The sequence below is a fragment of the Tympanuchus pallidicinctus genome, unplaced genomic scaffold (assembly GCF_026119805.1).
Source record: "Tympanuchus pallidicinctus isolate F22 unplaced genomic scaffold, pur_lepc_1.0 scaffold6, whole genome shotgun sequence".
Lineage (NCBI taxonomy): Eukaryota > Metazoa > Chordata > Aves > Galliformes > Phasianidae > Tympanuchus > Tympanuchus pallidicinctus.
Window position 1 is genome coordinate 1,822,932 of NW_026294780.1, and position 17,888 is coordinate 1,840,819.

The 17,888-nt window shown below is 38.7% G+C and overlaps 1 protein-coding gene across 3 annotated transcripts in view; it reads right to left on the reverse strand.

Annotated features, from left to right (window-relative positions):
* Positions 1–2,463: 2,463 nt before the first annotated feature.
* WWC3 (WWC family member 3) overlaps positions 2,464–17,888 on the reverse strand; it is a 95,439-nt gene continuing 80,014 nt past the window's right edge. Inside the window, exons 15-23 of one of the 3 annotated variants that reach the window (XM_052664940.1) lie at positions 15,974–16,166; positions 11,615–11,782; positions 10,739–10,890; positions 9,855–10,014; positions 8,528–8,692; positions 7,072–7,164; positions 5,095–5,325; positions 4,273–4,400; positions 2,464–2,635 (exon numbers count right to left, since the gene is read on the reverse strand). In XM_052664940.1, coding sequence (XP_052520900.1) covers positions 2,569–2,635; positions 4,273–4,400; positions 5,095–5,325; positions 7,072–7,164; positions 8,528–8,692; positions 9,855–10,014; positions 10,739–10,890; positions 11,615–11,782; positions 15,974–16,166 — 1,357 coding nt within the window. In that variant the 3' untranslated portion in view covers positions 2,464–2,568. The remainder of the gene's footprint in view (positions 2,636–4,272; positions 4,401–5,094; positions 5,326–7,071; positions 7,165–8,527; positions 8,693–9,854; positions 10,015–10,738; positions 10,891–11,614; positions 11,783–15,973; positions 16,167–17,888) is intronic. The other 2 variants (XM_052664939.1, XM_052664938.1) reach the window with 2 other exon arrangements.

Genomic DNA, 17,888 nt, shown 5'->3' on the forward strand with positions numbered 1-17,888 from the left:
ACTCATTGTATGAGTATTATATGAGTTACTATGTAGTAACCACATAGGAAAATGAATCCGCCATTCTTTACGCTCTGCATCCATTTCAGATCTTCAGTGTAACCTCCCTAGAATCTCTGAATTCACAGATTTCCTCTTTCTTTTATTTGAAAGCGTTCACTGTTACTCAAATATACAATGTCTTTATGAAAGGGTCACAAACGTGGCAAATATAAACCCCTGAAACAACGTCTTCTTCTGTGGCATTAAACAAAATTCTATTTGTTTATGGCAAATTATTTTATTTTGTAGAAGAAATACTTTCAAATAATACAAAAATGACACAATCATACAGAACTGTGACAAAAACAAGAGAGATGAATACTGAATATGATAACTCATTACCACATCAAGACAGAACTCGTTACAGTAGTCAGAATCACAGACTCACGAGATAAACTGATGACGTCTCACAGCGGTCACTAAGTAAAAACACCAACAGAACCCCCTAACAGAGAAGCCACCAGACATCATCCCTTTGTTATATTTATATGGTCAGAGATCAATTTAGGGTGGGAGGAAGGTTCCCAACCCAGCCCTTGCACAAGGTGGGTCTAATGCAACCAGGCTGCCCTGGACCATACCCAATCAAGTCCTCGGTCCCTCCATGGACAGAAAGCTCATAACCTCTCTGGGCAACCTCTTCCAGTATTCAGACACTGCCATGAGAACACGGTGTTGTCTATTCTTAGCACAAAGCAAGTATTTCTGGAAGCACTGCATGGTAACTTAGGATAAATACTACTATGAAAGGGCCTCCACTGATCATGAGACATGAAATTCCGACCAACTGATCATTTCAAGTAACAAGCACCTGAAAGCTTGCTGTCCCTAGACTTTTACCCAAACACTAACAACTTGTTTTTTATCTGTATAGTTTAAGTACTAGTTTAAAATTAACTGTCTTTGCTAATCATCCTCATTGAGTAATGACTGAGATTTAACTCCCCATGTCCAAACATGTGGCCTCAGATTGAGCAAATAAGAAGCAATTCAGCTTCACTTTCAGGTTTTCCTTACTTTTGACACATTTACAGAACACAAGCTCTTGATACAAAGAATGCTTGCAAAATATTTTAAAGTACTCCCACTGATCAGAGGTTTTCATGAATCTGCTTAGTTTCTGACTGCTGCTGCTTTGGTTTCTTGGCATAAAAATTTGAAGCCAATCTGACCTGGGCACATCCCCTTGATGAAAAGAGAGCACGATCTTCTTTCTAGGCAATTCTAGCAATTTGCAAAGTTAGTCTTGTGTTGGGCACCTCTTTTTGTAGGTAATGCATAATTAGAAAAATACAAGAAGCTCTATTATAGTAGCTTAGTAAAGAAGTATTTTTACATACTTGCAGGATGCAAGGACACAAAACTGGCATTCTCGGGAATGCAGAGCGACAGTCTTTCACGACAATGAACAAGTAAAATTATTTTTACCAGATCTCAGCTCATCCAACCAGCAATCAAGTGAGCTCTATCTTCCAGAATTGTAACTTCCTCCCTGGAAAGCGTCACTGTTCAAAAGAACTCACATGCAGTAACCTCAAAGCAGATCCTTTGGAAAGAATACGTGTTTAAGCACCCTTCCTTACTGCAGCTGCTTTCTGAAATTAGCACGTATTCCTGAATCAGGTCAGAATCTTGAAACTGTAGGAACTGCTATATCCCTTTAGCAGTTTAGCTAGCTCACAGAGCTCTCGTAACTCCCTTTCCCTTAAACAGCAAAACAAAGATCTGTCACCCTTTTCCTTCCTCCGTTTAAATTGAGCATCTAGTTAAGAATATAAAGATATTTTAGAGACAACCGAAATGAAAACATTCTATTAGTGCACAGTAAGAACATGCAAACGAATTCTGCAGTGCTTAACGTCGCTTCTAATCACTGTTAAACACACTGCAGGTGATAATATTTTGCTATGACACAGACGGTGCTAAAGGATACAATGTACATAATAAGCTACAGATAATAAAGCTGAAAAAAGTGACAATTTTAGAACATAGTATTTTCATTTCAGGTATCAGAAACAAAACCAGCTCAATGGTTCCATTCTACTGTATGACAAATACTGAAGAACAAAATTTCAGTCTTAAAATACATCTTAAAGTAGGTATTTTCCTTCAAGGAAAAAAGGCACTATAAATAAATTACACTACAGTGAATTTGCCTGAACTCACTTTGTTTCTGTCTTCCAGCCTTTAAGTCAAATAAAACAGCATAAAAACTGTACACGCTCTTAACAGGATAGTCGATCTTTTATAAAATAAGTTGTCTTCAGAGATGTCAATTTCACAACAAGGAAAAACCAAGCCTTGTTGTAGTCGCTATTATAAAATATATATATGTATATATATTTATATATATGTTTTTGTTTACTTTTACTTTTTTTCCTTTTTTTATTTTTTACAAAACGTGTATATTAGCTTTTGCACTTTTCTTTGTTTGCTTTTTTTTTTTTTTTTTAAAAGAAACTTGGCTAATCTAATAACTTCATTAAAATAAAAGCGATAAATACTTCATGTTTACAATGCAACATGTCATACATCATCGGCCGGCAGAGGAGGTATGTTAATCCTTGGTCTTGTAAAAAATGCTATCTTCTCTCTGTGATCAAAAAAGATGAAAAGAAGTCAGACGTACGTCATAGAATCACAGAATCATAGAACGGCCTGGGCTGAAAAGGATCATCTAGTTTCATCAGAGATCATCCAGTTTCAACCCTCCTGCTATGTGCAGGGTCGCTAACAGAATCACACAGAATCTCAGAATGGCCAAGTTGAAAGGGACCTCAAGGGTCATGAATCTCCACCCCCTGTCACATGCAGGGCTGCCAACCTCTCCATTTAATGCTAGACCAGGCTGCCCAGGACCCCATCCAACCTGGCCTTGAACACCTCCAGGGACGGGGCATCCACAACCTCTCTGGGCAGCCTGTTCCAGCACCTCACTCTTGCTGTAAAGCACTTCCCCCTGATATTCAACCTAAATCTTCCCTCCCTGTCCTGCTTTTTCCAACCCCTAGCAATAACCATTTCTTTACTCATTATTTCTTACTACTTATACACTGACCTCAGGGCTTACTTGAGTACAAGTAACTTGCACAAAACCCTCACCATATACTTTTGGAAGCATTCCCCTGAACACAATTAGTAGTTTTGAAAATTTAGGTGCAAACTTTATAGAACTGGACATCAACTACACTTCACTCTAAAAAGGGTTTCATAGGACATAAGTCCTCCGTGCAATGCAAAGTTCACCTCTGACATTTTGCAATAATGCCTACAATAACTACAATGAAGATAACATTAAGATTAACCTTGCTTCTCTATTCGGCAAACAGTATATGCTATAAAATAACTGTATAAGAAATGGATGTGTGCACATAAGGTGCAAGAATGTATACAATCAAATTGTCCTTCATTTCATTTATCTCATTTTTATCAATTTCCGGTATCATTTTATAAGCACAAAAATTCAGTCATTACCAGAAACAGACGGTGTAAAAACAACCCAAAAATTCCCATTCTTCTTAATTCCTCTCCACATCTGTGAGGAAGGCTTTTCCCTTTCCAATATTACAGAACAGACAAGTTTTCTACTTAAGTGTCTCTCATAAACAAATTCTAAAAAATCTGAACATTGTGTAAAACAGTATCACGTAAAACCGTTGCTGATCTTCCTCCCATGCCTACACCCACCCTAAAAATATTTTTAACAATTAACGCTAAATTCTTCCTGTGAAGTGCACACTGTTTATACGCAAACTAAATCTAGGAGGACACACACTACATGAAAATAGATGAACAGGAACCAAAGCCCAAAGAAAAGGCTTAAGAGAAAGCTGGAAGATTATTGAGCAATTTTCAGAGAAACAGTGTCTCTAGTAATTTACATGCATGACACTAAACAAACTGTTCAGGCCTACAGGACAGCACTGAAGAGCTGAGAAATCGTTTCAACTTCACAGTAGCCAAGCTAAATTGAAAGAATCACCCAAGGTACGCTGTATGCACATGAAGACTTCTTTCCTCACACATTTTAGAGCTGTAAGACTGTAATTTTACCTTAATTTTGCTTTTTTGCCACTACAAGCAATTCATAGGAAACCTCATGAGCTCAAATCACTACGTGGTTAGAAATTACTGGCTATATTCAAGATACACAGAATTTGAGCTAACTGCTTTAGAGAGCTTTAATTTCTGTAATGAACTGTTGTTATATCAGTGCACGTTATCACTCACCTAAAAGTCTGCACCTGAATAGGCTCCTTCTGGTTTTTCCCACGCAACTGGTATATTTCTTTTGATGCTTTCTTTAGCATCTTTTCAGCTGCTTGCTCCTGGTGATGTTCAAATTTGGTCTGCCGTGTCTGAAAACGAGACAAAGAATAGAATGCTAATAATTATAATGTGAATAAACATAACAGAAAAATACTTAGGTTTACATGATGGATTGTTTCTAATCACCAGAATAAAACCACATCACTATATTATCTGAAATAGCTGAACATTTAAGATCTATAAATGCAAGAGACTAACAGTACTATTTAATTTAATAGTGTTCTTTACAAAGATATGCATTAAATTAAAAAAATCTACTGTACATTGCTCTCTCAAGTAAGACCTCAAAATGAAGCTAGGCTTACCCTGCTTCTGATAACCAATGGCTGTTTTGTTTGTTGTAATGCTTCTTGCATTTACTTTCTTTCCCCAAGAAGAGCAAAAATACTTAAGGAACATTTCAAATACTTCTAAAAAGTGAAATATCAAATTAGCACACTTTCTTTCAGTAATGAAACTGCTAAAGTTCCAGCCATAAAATAACTAAAAGAAAGTGACATTCTCCAGTAATTGTTTTCAAACACACAGTTGGGTAACAATCAATGCAATCATTTTCATTGTGGCAACTTCAAGAACACAGAGGCAACATGAATTATTTGGATTTCGGTAAGAAGTGAATAAATAAATAACCAAGTTCTTTGAAGAAGTTCTTACAATCAAGAAATTTTGAAATGAAATGTTTCTAAACAAGTTGAGTGCATGAGTAACTTCACGTTAGCTTACCTGCCTCTCTGCTTCCTTCAACAGATTTCGGAATCGCTCATCCCGAAGGACCCAATGGGGCAGATCTGTCTGCCCCCTGAGCTGGGCATCTTCCAGACGCTGTCTCAGCTCCCTTAAGACACATATCTCCTCGTTCAGCTGTCTCTGTCTAGTTCTGGATGCCTGGAGATCCAGCTCCAGGTCTAACGATGTCCTTGCCATAAGCTCAGCCAAAGATGATCTGCAGGACTGCTGAGTTATTAGGATTCAAATACAATTCACAGTACATTATTCTCAACATGGTGCACTGGTATATTTTTAGGTACATAATGCATACATTTTATGTATGTACTTTACACAAAGCTTTTCCTGATGCAAAGATTTGGAGAGATTATTTATACCCCACAGTGAAATGTTCACTAGCCGTAATGTGTTTTTTTCTGTACAATATACAACTTTTTTCAATTAATGCTCTTTACTACATTCCTTTACAGTCTACCTTCAGCTTATAAATATTTAACTAATTTAAGTTTATAAACTAAACTCTTGTATAATGAAAATAAGCAAAGGCATACAATATGAAATACCCATAATTGAATAACGATGCTAGAAAACAACACACTGAGCAACAGATTCACTTCAAAGGAATTTACTCGATATTAGTTTTAAAATACATTCTGAATCAAAATGGAAGGCACAGTCATCTACCTACATATACCAGCAAGAAATCAGTATCTGCTTACCAGGCTAAACTGCAAGCCATTTATCAACATTGTATTAACTTCCTACGTGCCCTTCTATCCCACTTGCTCTGCATGGTGGGTAGAGAAAGAACTTAAGCTATCAGAATCATAGAATGGCTTGGATTGGAAGGGACCTTGAAGTCTACCCAGCCCCAACCTGTGCCATAGGCAGAGCTGTCCCCCACTAGATCAGGTTGCCCAGGGTCCCATCCAAACTGGCTTTGAGTGCCTCCAGGGACTGAGCATCCACAATCTCACCCCAAAACACACACACACAAAAAAAACAACCCACAAACATTTTTCTTGTTTATAAGCTCCCTTAAAGTATAGGAAGGCCACAATGAAGTCTCGCTGGAGCCTTCTCAAGGCTGAACAAGTCTAGCTCCATCAGCCTTTCTTTATAGAAGAGGAGGTCCAGCCTTTTGAGCATCCCTGTGGCTCTTCCCTGGACTTGCTCCAACAGCTCCTCATCCTTCCTATACTAGGGCCCTCAGGTCTGGATGCAGTACTTAAGATGGGGCCTTATGAGGACAGAGTGGAACAGGACATTCAGCTCTGATCCCTGTTGATGATTCCTCCTTTGATGCAGCCCAGGATACAATTGGCTTTTCAGGCTGCAAATGCACACTGTTGGCTCACATCAAGCTTTTCACCCAACAGAACTCCCAAGTCCTTCTCTGCAGTGCTGCTCTCAAGAAACCCTTTTGCCAGTCTAAACACAGTTTTGCCCCAACCCAAATGCAATCAATACCTTGCACTTGGCCTTGTTAGAATTCACTGAATTCTCATGGGCCCACCTTTCAAGCCTGTCCAGATCCCCTTAGTTCCTGCAATTTCACACACTACTGTTGGGCCCCAAACACCACTGTTTGCTAGGCTGCACGGCAAGGGAGCAGGATGTTTTCCCATCATTCATACAGACTTCTGTGGGTCTGCATTCTGTATCATAAACTAGATTTTAGAAATTTAACGAAGTTTATATGTAAATCAATACAAATCTAGTGCCAGTTAAGCAAGGCTTTGTCTTTACCTTGTCTTTTCCTCAACAATCATTCACAATAATGTCTTACTTTCCTATGTCTACTTTTCAGATTAAAACAAAACAAACAACCAAAACAAACAGAAAGCAACCTTGAGCTACTGACTGCATTACAGAAGTCTTGCATGTTTCCAAAAAAGATCAGAACAAATATGCTTATGTGTGGAAGTACCATTGTTACATCAGCTTCAGTGAAAACCTATTTCCCAGCCATACCTGCTTATACCGAAGAGTGCGCCTCTCCAAAGTATTCCGGACAAACGGCGATTTCCTTGGCAGAGTCGAGCTGTCACTGTCACTGCGATACAGCTGAGTAGAAAACATATTGAATATAAAGCTTGCTAACATATGCATTCAGAAATCAGGATTCTTTTTTTCTTTTGAGTTTTATTACAAAACAAAAACACTGAAATTGTGTAGTTTTAAGCAAAATTTTTTTTTTTCCATTTCAATCACATTTCCCTTTAGTTATTTATTAAAAAGAAATATATATAATAGAGCTCATATTGAAAATGTATAGTCCACAAATGCACTGTATGCAATATAAATAACAGGGCTAAACCAAAAGATTCATAGAATCATAGAACAGCCTGGGTTGAAAAGCATTACAATGATCATGTAGTTTCAACCCCCCTGCTTCGTTCAGGGTTGCCAACCACCAGACCAGGCTGCCCAGAGCCACATCCAGCCTGGCCTTGAATGCCTCCAGGGATGGGGCATCCACAACCTCCTTGGGCAGTCTGTTCCAGTGTGTCACTACCCTCTGTATGAAAAACTTCCTCCTAATACCTAACCTAAACCTCCCCTGCCTCAGTTTAAAACAATTTCTCATCGTCTTGTCACGATCCACAGTTGCAAATAGCCATTCCCCCTCCTGTTTATATGCTTCCTTCAAATACTGGAAGGCCATTATGAGGTCTCCCAGGAGCCTTCTCTTTTCCGAGCTAAACAAGCCCAGTTCCCTCAACCTTTCCTCATAGGAGAGGTGCTCCAGCCCTCTGACTATGTTAGTGTCCTCCTCTGGACCTGCTCTAAGAGCTCCACATCCTTCCTGTGCTGGGGGCCCCAGGCCTGGACACAGTACTCCAGATGGGGCCTCATAAGAGCTGAGCAGAGGGGGACAATCACCTCCCTCTCCCTGCTGGTCACCACTTTATAATGCAGCCCAGAACACAGTTGGCCTTCCGGGCTGCAAGCTCACACTGCCATTTCACGTCCAGCTTCTCAATTCTTGGCTTAAAAATTACAGTGGCATATTTCAAACTCAAGCTCTCAGGAAAGCTACTTAGGAAAGACTGCAAATAAAGTCACGTGCATTCCACCAATATAGCAAAATCAATACTGATATAGCAATCTGCAATACTGAGAAACAACTCTGTAAAATGAACCACTAGCTGAGCATCACAGGTTGCCAGGTAAAGGAGCTTAAGATTTAAGTTACGGTGGGTTCTTTAATTTTAGCAGAAATAAATTCAGGTTTAAATTCTTACAGTGATCAGGAACCAAGGATCTTTTCCCCCCCACCTCAATGTTTATAATCAATGAAACATCCATTAGCATCAAAAAATAGCATAAGTTTCTTGTAATTCAAGTTTTAAGGAGAAATTATCACAAGCACACAAATACTCAAGTGAAGGCGTCTCTTCCTGTCTTCTTTTTAAGCTTTACTCACTCTGCAAACATATTGACTTCGTGCTCCAGGTGAGAAGGTCTGGGAACGAACAATTGTGCTGCTGCGAACAAAAGCAGAACCCCGTGGCCTGCGGCTAGTTCTCTCTTTTGGAAGGACAGCAACTTCTTCAGGAAACAGATCCTCAGTATTAGTTTCTTTATCCACCTAAAATTACAATGAAAGAATTTTTAATTTGTTTTCTATTTCTTTTTCCCCTCTCCCTTTATTTCAACAACATCAAAAGTAAACAATTTGCCCTGTTAGCTAGGATAAAGTTTTAGTGAGCCTTGAGAACAGAGAACGAAGCACCTTATTGTCAGTAGTCTTAAAATTAGGTCATTCAAAATTGTAAGATTATTTTTCAGAAGCCTTACCTGGAACAGTAAAAATTATAATAAAAATTATAAGATGCAGTTATACTGTGAATCACAGTTGTGGAAGACAAAGACTGCATTCACTGTTAACAACTGGGCATTAACTGAGCTACCACCTGATCTCCCAGCCTTGACAGAAAGAGAACACTAAGCCACATTTCAAAAAGCAAGGTGACTCTGAAGCAAGTATCAACCTAAAAACTTCAGGAATTCAAACCAAGAAAAAAAAAACAAAAAACCAACCTCAATAAAAGGGAACTAAAAGACTGTTGAAACAATGATACAAGAACACTAAGATATTTGAAAATACAGGAAAGTTTTAAAATTTTAAGCATCTTCCTTCCTTTCAAGAACTGTAAGTTCTCAGAGCACTGGAATTTAATCATCATCTTTTAAGTTACAATGTCAAGAAAATATATCATAGAATCCTACAATCACAAGGTTGGAAAGGACCTACAAGATCATCTAGTCCAACCTTCCTCCCATTACCACTGCTACCACAAGCTACTAAACTGTATCTTGTAGCTCCTCATCCAGACATCTTGAACACTGCCAGGGACAGCAACTCCACCACCTCCATGGGCAGGCCATTCCAGGGCCCAACCACCACTCTCTGAGAGAAGTTTTTCTTTATATCCAATCTAAATCTCCCCTGGTGCAACACACTGATGCAAGTGCATATTTAAAACTAGATAGAGGTAGCATTAAAAATATTCCTGCCTTTTAACGTAAAAGCTGTTCTACTCAGAAATAACTAGCAAGAAAACAGAACAAAAACAAACAAAAACCCCACAAGCCCTGAAGAGGACACTTTAAGAACTCCAAAGGCACACCGTTGTCATCAAGGCAGTGCTCATGCAGGACTGCTAGTATCATTTCTTTTCTCTCCAGATCAATTTGGACTTAGCAAGCAGCAGCGTGCAGTTCCCCTACTCAGTGCCTTCTCTCGTTACCTTTACTGGTGGAGGCTGGAGTTTTCCAGAACTGTACTGGCCAGCTTGAGTTGCAAACACGTGTCCAGCTAATGAATCCCCACAAAATGGCTCCGGATAAGGAGGGCTAGTCTGGGTGCAATTACTGCATCCACTGTCAACAGATTCTGCTTGCCAACTCCTGAAGTCAGAACATGACAAGGATTTTGTAGGCATTAAAAAACAAAGCAACAACAACAACAAAGAACCAACCCACCCATCAAGTTATGGATAATAGTTGTACATTTCATTATCCTGCTCAGTTTATCAATTAAGAATATTTCTGTAGTAGAAATACAGAATACTTGTGTTTCTGTAGATGCACAGGTAAACAAATAAATTCCATGACAAAAATATCAGCTTCCATAGTTTTTTCCAAGTTTACATTCCAGTCTTTGTAACAGTCAAAGAAAACAGTAACAAAAAGAAAAGCATAGCTCAAAAAAGGAGTAATGTTACTAATGAATTAGAGCAGTATGGCATCTCTGCTCTGCAAGCATTGCAATACTTTTTTTTTTTTTCATTTTCTCATGTCACTACACATATCTATACATATCTTTTTTAAAAAGTACAGTGCCATTGCCAAGTCATTGCAGTTGCCTCCCTAACAATGTTTCTGCTTGATTCAAAAGAAGTGTTTTCCCTCTCCCCAAATTCCAAGTCCTATAAACACAGCTAGCTATTCAAATGACACTTTTTTCCTGCTTGTGCGTCATCACATGATAGAAGAATTTTACACCCCTAGTCCTAACAGGGAGCAGATCTCAGAACAAGGATCTGCTGCTTCTCCTGCTGTATTTCAGATCATCATTATAGTGCAAATATTATTCAGCTGTTAGATTAGGTATTTTAACTACTATTTGTACCTTTCTGATATGGCTTCTGCCTGGTCTTCCTTTCTCTCCATCTCCAGGATTTCCTCTTCAGTGTACTCCAGTTTCACTCTCTCTTCTGCCAGCTCTCTCTCAACTGCTTCCAGTTGGGCAGTCGTCCTAGCTAACAGGGCTGTCACTGCATCCTGGAAGGTAAACTAGACTTCAGACAAACCTGTTTGTACAAACTCCTGTACTTAACGCATATTATCCAGAGAAAACAATAGAAAAACACAATCATTGTATATTCCTACTTAAAATAATAAAAAAGAAAAAAAAAAAAAAACTGAAAATGATCAAGAATTAATGCAATTTCTCATGCAAACTGGGCCAAAAGTAAACACTTTATCGTTGCACTGAGCAGTAGGTCACAAGCTAAAAAGTTGAGTTAAAGCCATTTATAGAAAGTTAAAGCCATAGACTGGGAGACTTTATCTCACTATGAAGCACCACCCAGTGAGTTAGATCCAAGTCCATCTCTGGAGGTCACCTAATCTGACATCCTGCTCAAAGGAAGAAGAGCTTTAGAGTCACACCAGGTTGCTCAGTGCCAAAATGCTGAAAAATCTCCATGGATGGAAACTGCACGACCTTTCTTGGCAGCCTCTTCCAGGGCAGTGGCAGATTTTTTTAAAGAGTTTTAGTGAGTTGAACTGGAGGTATGCATACAAAAACATGGTATATTTCAAGATCATGTTCAGACATGACCCAGCTTTTAATTATTCTTTTAAAATCCAGGTCTCGCCACAAGAACTAATTAACATGTCCATTTCTCTGCACCTTGCAAACAAACTGTATTAGAGATATGATCACGAGCAACCACTCATCAGGTCAAATGAAGTTAAACAAATAATTTTTTCAGAGCCATACTGTTTTAACTGTGGTTACATTTCCAGAAGACCGGGGAATACTTTCTTCACACTGGTGTTTGTTCTTTGGTCTCTGGGGATCCGAGCCAGTGAAGATTTGAACAGAATACCAGTGAAGCTGCATCTCACTGGAGCTCTCCAAATCACTCAGGTTTATCTGAGCAATGCCCTGTAAGGAATAAAAAGCATTCATCACAATAAGATAAACGTACACAGCAGGATAGGTGCCTTCTCATTTCACGAGTACCCTATTTATGATGGTAAAAAAAAAAAAAAAAAAAAAAAGCTTTATCAATGATAAGAGTCTTTTAATAAGAGACAGTTTTGTTCTGTTTTATTATGATGTCTAAGATGCTGAATTTCTTGCCTCCTCTTACTATCAAGAAAGGTTCAGAGTGGATATTTTTTAAAATTGAAAAATAAAATTACTACAGTTGATGTAGCTAGGACTGTAACAGTCCTTAACAGTTTGAAAGCTCAGCTTTGCACATCTGATTTCTGTAGTTGCTTTAATCAGTATTAATAAAACGACGTTACTTTAACTTGATCCATTTTGTTTTAACAGAATTATATTCTGAGAGAACTTTCTAGTCATCAAAAGCATCCTCTGAAAGAGAAAAAGCTGTCATGTAAAAAATCTTTTTTTCCTGACCGTTTATACCACAAGTTAGTCAGGTGGACCATAATCTTGTTTTTCCACTTTCAAAATCATCCTCGTATCTCCCAAGTTCAGATGAAAGAAGGTTTAATGAAAGCTTTCCACTAAAAGAATTCCCAACTTCAAAGTAAGCCTACTTAATCAAGTAGTGTTCACATAAGAAATTTCTGAGCCATGTTGACCTTCTGCTCTGTTTGAGCAAGTGCAGAAAGGACAACAGAAAAATGGAGTCTGTGAGATTAACAAAAAAATGGCATACTGGGACACAGTTTATTATTAAGAATGTAGTTTTACGTCATTTGTTATTGGGTGCTACAAACAGAAATACCATTTCCTTACTATATAAAACAGAGATCTCCTCTAAATAGCTAGCTGCCCTGACAGAGTGTGAAAGAAACATCTACCACATACTCACACTTTGACACCGAAGTTAGAGCATGTTTAAGAGATGCTAGGTTTGTTTTGGGAGGTAGAAGGAAAAGCTGTTTTCCTCTGTCATAAATGTTGGAAAAGATGTACTTGGACTTTTAATGTGTCTGATGCTGCCCTACATGCTGTATTTATTCATCAGCTAAAAAGGCACGCCAAAGAAGCATTTAATTTAATATGGTGTTGAAAAATAGGACAGATATTAAAAAAAAAAAAACAAAAAAAAAAAGAGAGAGAGAAATGTAGAACGATAAATCACAGTCACAAAGAATTCAAATAAATTAAGACAGAGAATAACTGGTTGGTGAGGCCCATAGAAAATCAGAAACAGTAAAGTAATGGTTGCGAAAAAGGCAATCACATTTCTTTGAAGTTTTAGCACGAGCAATATATGCTAATCATGGAAAATAACAACTCCCTTATCTCAACACTGATGAGGACACCAGGGGAGCAGCAAGCCAATTTAAGGAATTGGTCTTGTAAGACTACAGAAAACCAGGTGTGGAAAGCTGTAGAATCTTCCATCAAGACAGAGCATAAGGGAGATGAAGGAATTGGATGACACAGAAATTGAGTAGATTTACTTCTCTAAGTGAAGTTCAGAACTATTTGCCAGAACGTTTCTTGAATTTTTTTCTTCCCTGTTACATACAAATATTTGTTTGACTCATGAAAAACTCCATTCTGGAACAGACAACCCTGGATATGAATGTACAGACTAGGGGACAAGAGCTTGGAGCGCAGCCCCATAGAAAGGGATCTGGCAGTTCCAGTTGACAGTAAGTTGAATGTGAGCCAGCAGTGTGCCCCTGCAGCCCAAAGGGCCAACCATACCCTGGGGTGCACCAGGCCCAGCACTGCTGGGCGAGGGCAAGGATGGCCCCACTCCATTCTGTGCTGTGCAACCTCACCTAAAAAAAACTGGCATCTCAGGTGAAAGAGATTTTGAAAGACAGTTGTAGAGGTCATCACTGCAGTTTCAAAGTGATGATTTCTCAAGCATATAGTTGTTTTTCAACTTAAAAGCAAGAACGGCAACGCTCAGACTACAAACGCAGCTATCCGAAGAAATCATGACACTGCTTCTCCCTTTCTGAGTTGTTTTGTTAGCTTATCCTAAAATATGTTACCAGACAAAGATGTTTCTGACAAAACTACACTGACACTATGAAAGAGAGAAACAAATCCTATTAGAATAATTTTTGGCTAGTTCAGTAACAGCAGTTGGAATGAAAGCATCTTAAATTTAGATGCGCTTGTGTCAGTATAAAATTGCTTTACACTGAAATGGCTACTTAGCTTAGAGGAACACTGCACAACAGTATAAAGCATTTCCTATCAATATATCCAGCCCATTCTTGACATGCTTTCTCTTTAATTAGGTTGCAGTAGTAACAACAACAAAACATCCTGCTGTGGACAAGACCTTGGATCTTGTCAACATTGTCAACATGAAGACCAGTGTTTATGTAAGACTCCTCTAGATCAGGCATGTCCAACACACAGCCTGTGGGCCACATGCTACCCACTACAAATGGCTGTGGCTCTTCACCACGAATTGGCCCAATGTGGGCATGCACACATTGCTCAGCAGCAACCAAACCATCACTGCCTTATTAACACTGTGTCAACTAAAACCAGGGCACTGGGAGGGCAGTGCTCAAACGATGGCAAATAATTTTATGCATTTTGATACAGTGGCTAAACACAGATGTTGGTGGTCCAGCAGCAGAGGCTGAACCTTCCCACCAATATCCCACTACACGTTGATGCCGTGTGACAGATGGGAGCAGAGGGGCAGACTGACAAAACGGTATTTGATGTGCAAGTGCAGATGAAGCAAAGGTGTGTCACTGAATTCCTCCATGAGGAAGAGATGGCACCTCCTGACAGTCATCGACACTTGCTGAGGGGTGGGTGGTGCGTTTCAGCAGCGGGTCACCTCTGCTAGTGCTTATTTTTATAAGCACAGCATGGAAGCTCATATTCACTGCTGCTGAAAATGCATAGTTCATGATGATGACTGTGTTAGAAACAGTATTTTGTAGCTGAAAATTAGTTCTATCAAATAGTGCGATCATGCTGTTTGTATCTGTTGTGGTTTACATGGAAATAAATAAGAGGCACTACTTTTGAAGAAACTTATGTGTATGCAGCTCAAGACATCACTCAGCTAGGCTCAGGCAAGCCAGAGGGCAGGACACCCATGATCTAGGTTTTCAAGGTAGTCTAACAAACACACATTCATATGTGCTCAAATAATCATCTCTTATCCACTGTTTAACCAGACACTGTGCTACTTGTATCTCTTAACTATGTCAAGAAGCTTAAAAAAAAATTGATACATTCAAATCCCTCAGTGAAATTACAGACCACTAACTTTGAAACATTCAATGAAGATTCATTTGAGCGTATTTACACCTGAAAATAATTAAATTAACTTTTAACATATCTAATGTTAACACAGCTAACAGATGTAAGCTATTTAAACAACACTATACTTCTTTGAATTCACCTACATTAGATGCCTCCATCAGTTTAATGCTAAGTAAAACAACCAGTTTGCCTGGATCACTGTTACCCTGCAGCAAAGATTGATGTAATGCCTATTACACAATTATACAAATTGGTTTGTATTTGTTATGTTTTTATTAGGAAGCTGCTTTACACATACTGATTAATTGTGCATGCATTACAGTGCCATGCAGAAAGGTAAGGCTTCAGCACAGTATAGTTTGTAAGCATTCAGGTAATGTCTCTGGGAAAAAAAAAGTTTACAGCATGTTCTTCTTGCACCCATATTTAGCAACTGCAGATTTTTCAGCTTTCCCCAAAGCATACATTTATAGGAAATGTATTAAATTAAAAAAGGAATAAGACCAACACCTCCTAATCTACTAAATCCCATAGCAATTAATATAGCTAATATATCAATTTTAAGTATGATTCTGCAATGTAACAGATATATTAATAATTTTATTAATAAACAGTACTTCCAAAACTGCTTAAAATACTTCAATTCTAAGCCACAAGTACTGCTAGTGCTAATTACTAAGTACTGCTAATTACTTCCAAATCTTTATGTAGTATAGAAGGTACATTCTTTGAGAGGTTGTCTTGTATTTTTTTTTATAACACTACCATAACTATGCATATGAACAAAGAGCCACAATTACTCCCAACCTAAAACTTCACAAAATATAAAGTCTTCACACTTTGACTGTAACTTTAGTTTCCCATATCACAAGACTTTTAAGAAAATAGACCACTTACCAATAATTCTTCTTGTTGCTGATGGTCAACTGAGCAAATGTACAGCTGAAGTGATTTCAGTTTCAAAACACTTGAATGCACAGGGATGCGGAAAACTTCATTAAATATTAGCGGAGTTTGGAATTCCAAGGCTCTGGAGCAGTAAGTGGTTGGTGTGCCTGACTCGAGTGGTGGCAAATAAACTCTCACATGACTAGGAAGAGCAAAATAGACAAATAGCACCATTCAGATAAAGAAAGCTGTTTTCAGCTGTTTTGCACTTCTGAAAATCAAGCTACACAAAACACCTGTGTAACTTCTATATTAGGAACCTGCTTTGGGATCTCTGTTACAGGGATTTATTTTGCATTCTTAGCAGAAAAAGAGCAAAGCTCATTTGGAAAATGTATCTTTCTCTAAAACCAACTTTATTCTAACTTGGTGATTAAGCACAGTCACCAAGTACCACTTGAGATGTCCTGAGATGTCTAAGGCATCTACATGGGGCTAGCAAATATGACATAGGATGTATGGGAGAGCTACAGCTTTCCTGACAAGCAGCAGCTGGAGGCCAGATGCTAAGCCAGGAGGTTTCAAGTGGAAACATGTATCTATGTTTAAGCTACTGAATTGCTGCTTTATTTCTTGTCTCCATCCACTACACATACCTCTCCTTCCTTCCTCACCCAAGAAATTCAGCACAAAATGGCAGCACAGAAAACCTACGTTACCATTTGCAACCTTGCTTGTAAAAAGCAAGTTTACATATTTGATACCATCTCATTTTAGGCTCCATACCAAAATCAAGGTCTGCAACCATTTCAATCTGACAGAAGGCAACACACTACTTAACTGTTTGTGTTCTCCTCGTTCTGACCACCTGTCAAGCCCTTGCAATACCACATTTCATGCCATACCTTCTCTTGTGCCAGTAAAAAGGTTCATGCAACTATACTGTGAACCAGATTGGAAACCTCACCTGGGTTTACAAACTAACCCAGACAGAAAAAAAGGCTTGCAGATTAAAAAGAAAATCCAGCTCAGAGGTTCGCTCCAATTGACCACATCACTGCACGAACTCTTATGTCAAAAGCAGAGGGGGTGACAATGGCAGACACACAAATGTTAGAGGACAATTGATAGAACTCGCTGTGGTGGAACCGCACAGCTGGAGAGTGGGGCACCAGTTAAGATAAACTGGCTCATGTCACAAAAAGGAAGTGATCCAATTCCTCTGCTCACCACTGGCAGCCGGTAACCTCCCACGTCTGCCCTCAAGCAATCCAGTTTCAGTGAATATCAAGATGCATGGAAGAGCTCATTCAAGTGACTAAGAAGCTTCTGGTCTTGCCAAGATCAACTTTTCTTTCTTTCTTTTTTTTTTTTTTTCACTAGTCAAATCAATAGATCTTTCCTGCAGACATGCAGTTTCTCAATTCTAGCCCAACTGGATAACTGACAAGGCTAGGGAACAGAGCTCTATTTTTAGTGCCACTTAAATGCCTGACTGCCTTGATATTGACAATATCCAACAAACCCCCTGGAATCATTCATTTCCTTGTTGACTATATTTGATTTTCTTCAGATGACATTCATTTCTTTTTCTAATCATGAGGCAACGCGGTTGAGTACTACTCAATATTCACACTTCTCCCCTTCAGCATGCCCTAGTGAAAACAAACAACTGCCACTAATGCACTGACCTAAGTGAAAAATTTCCACTAGAAGCCTGCAGCATTTGCAAAGTCAAGCTTTCTGAACAAAAATCAACTCACTGAGACAGATGTCCATGACAGTACTCCCAATTAATGACCTATTTTACAACAGAATAATATCATCACAACTCCATTTTCCACAGTTTTAAAGTAACTTCACCCAGAAATAAAGACCAACAATTTTCATATTTCTTTAAAAATCTATTAAGACACATCACTAG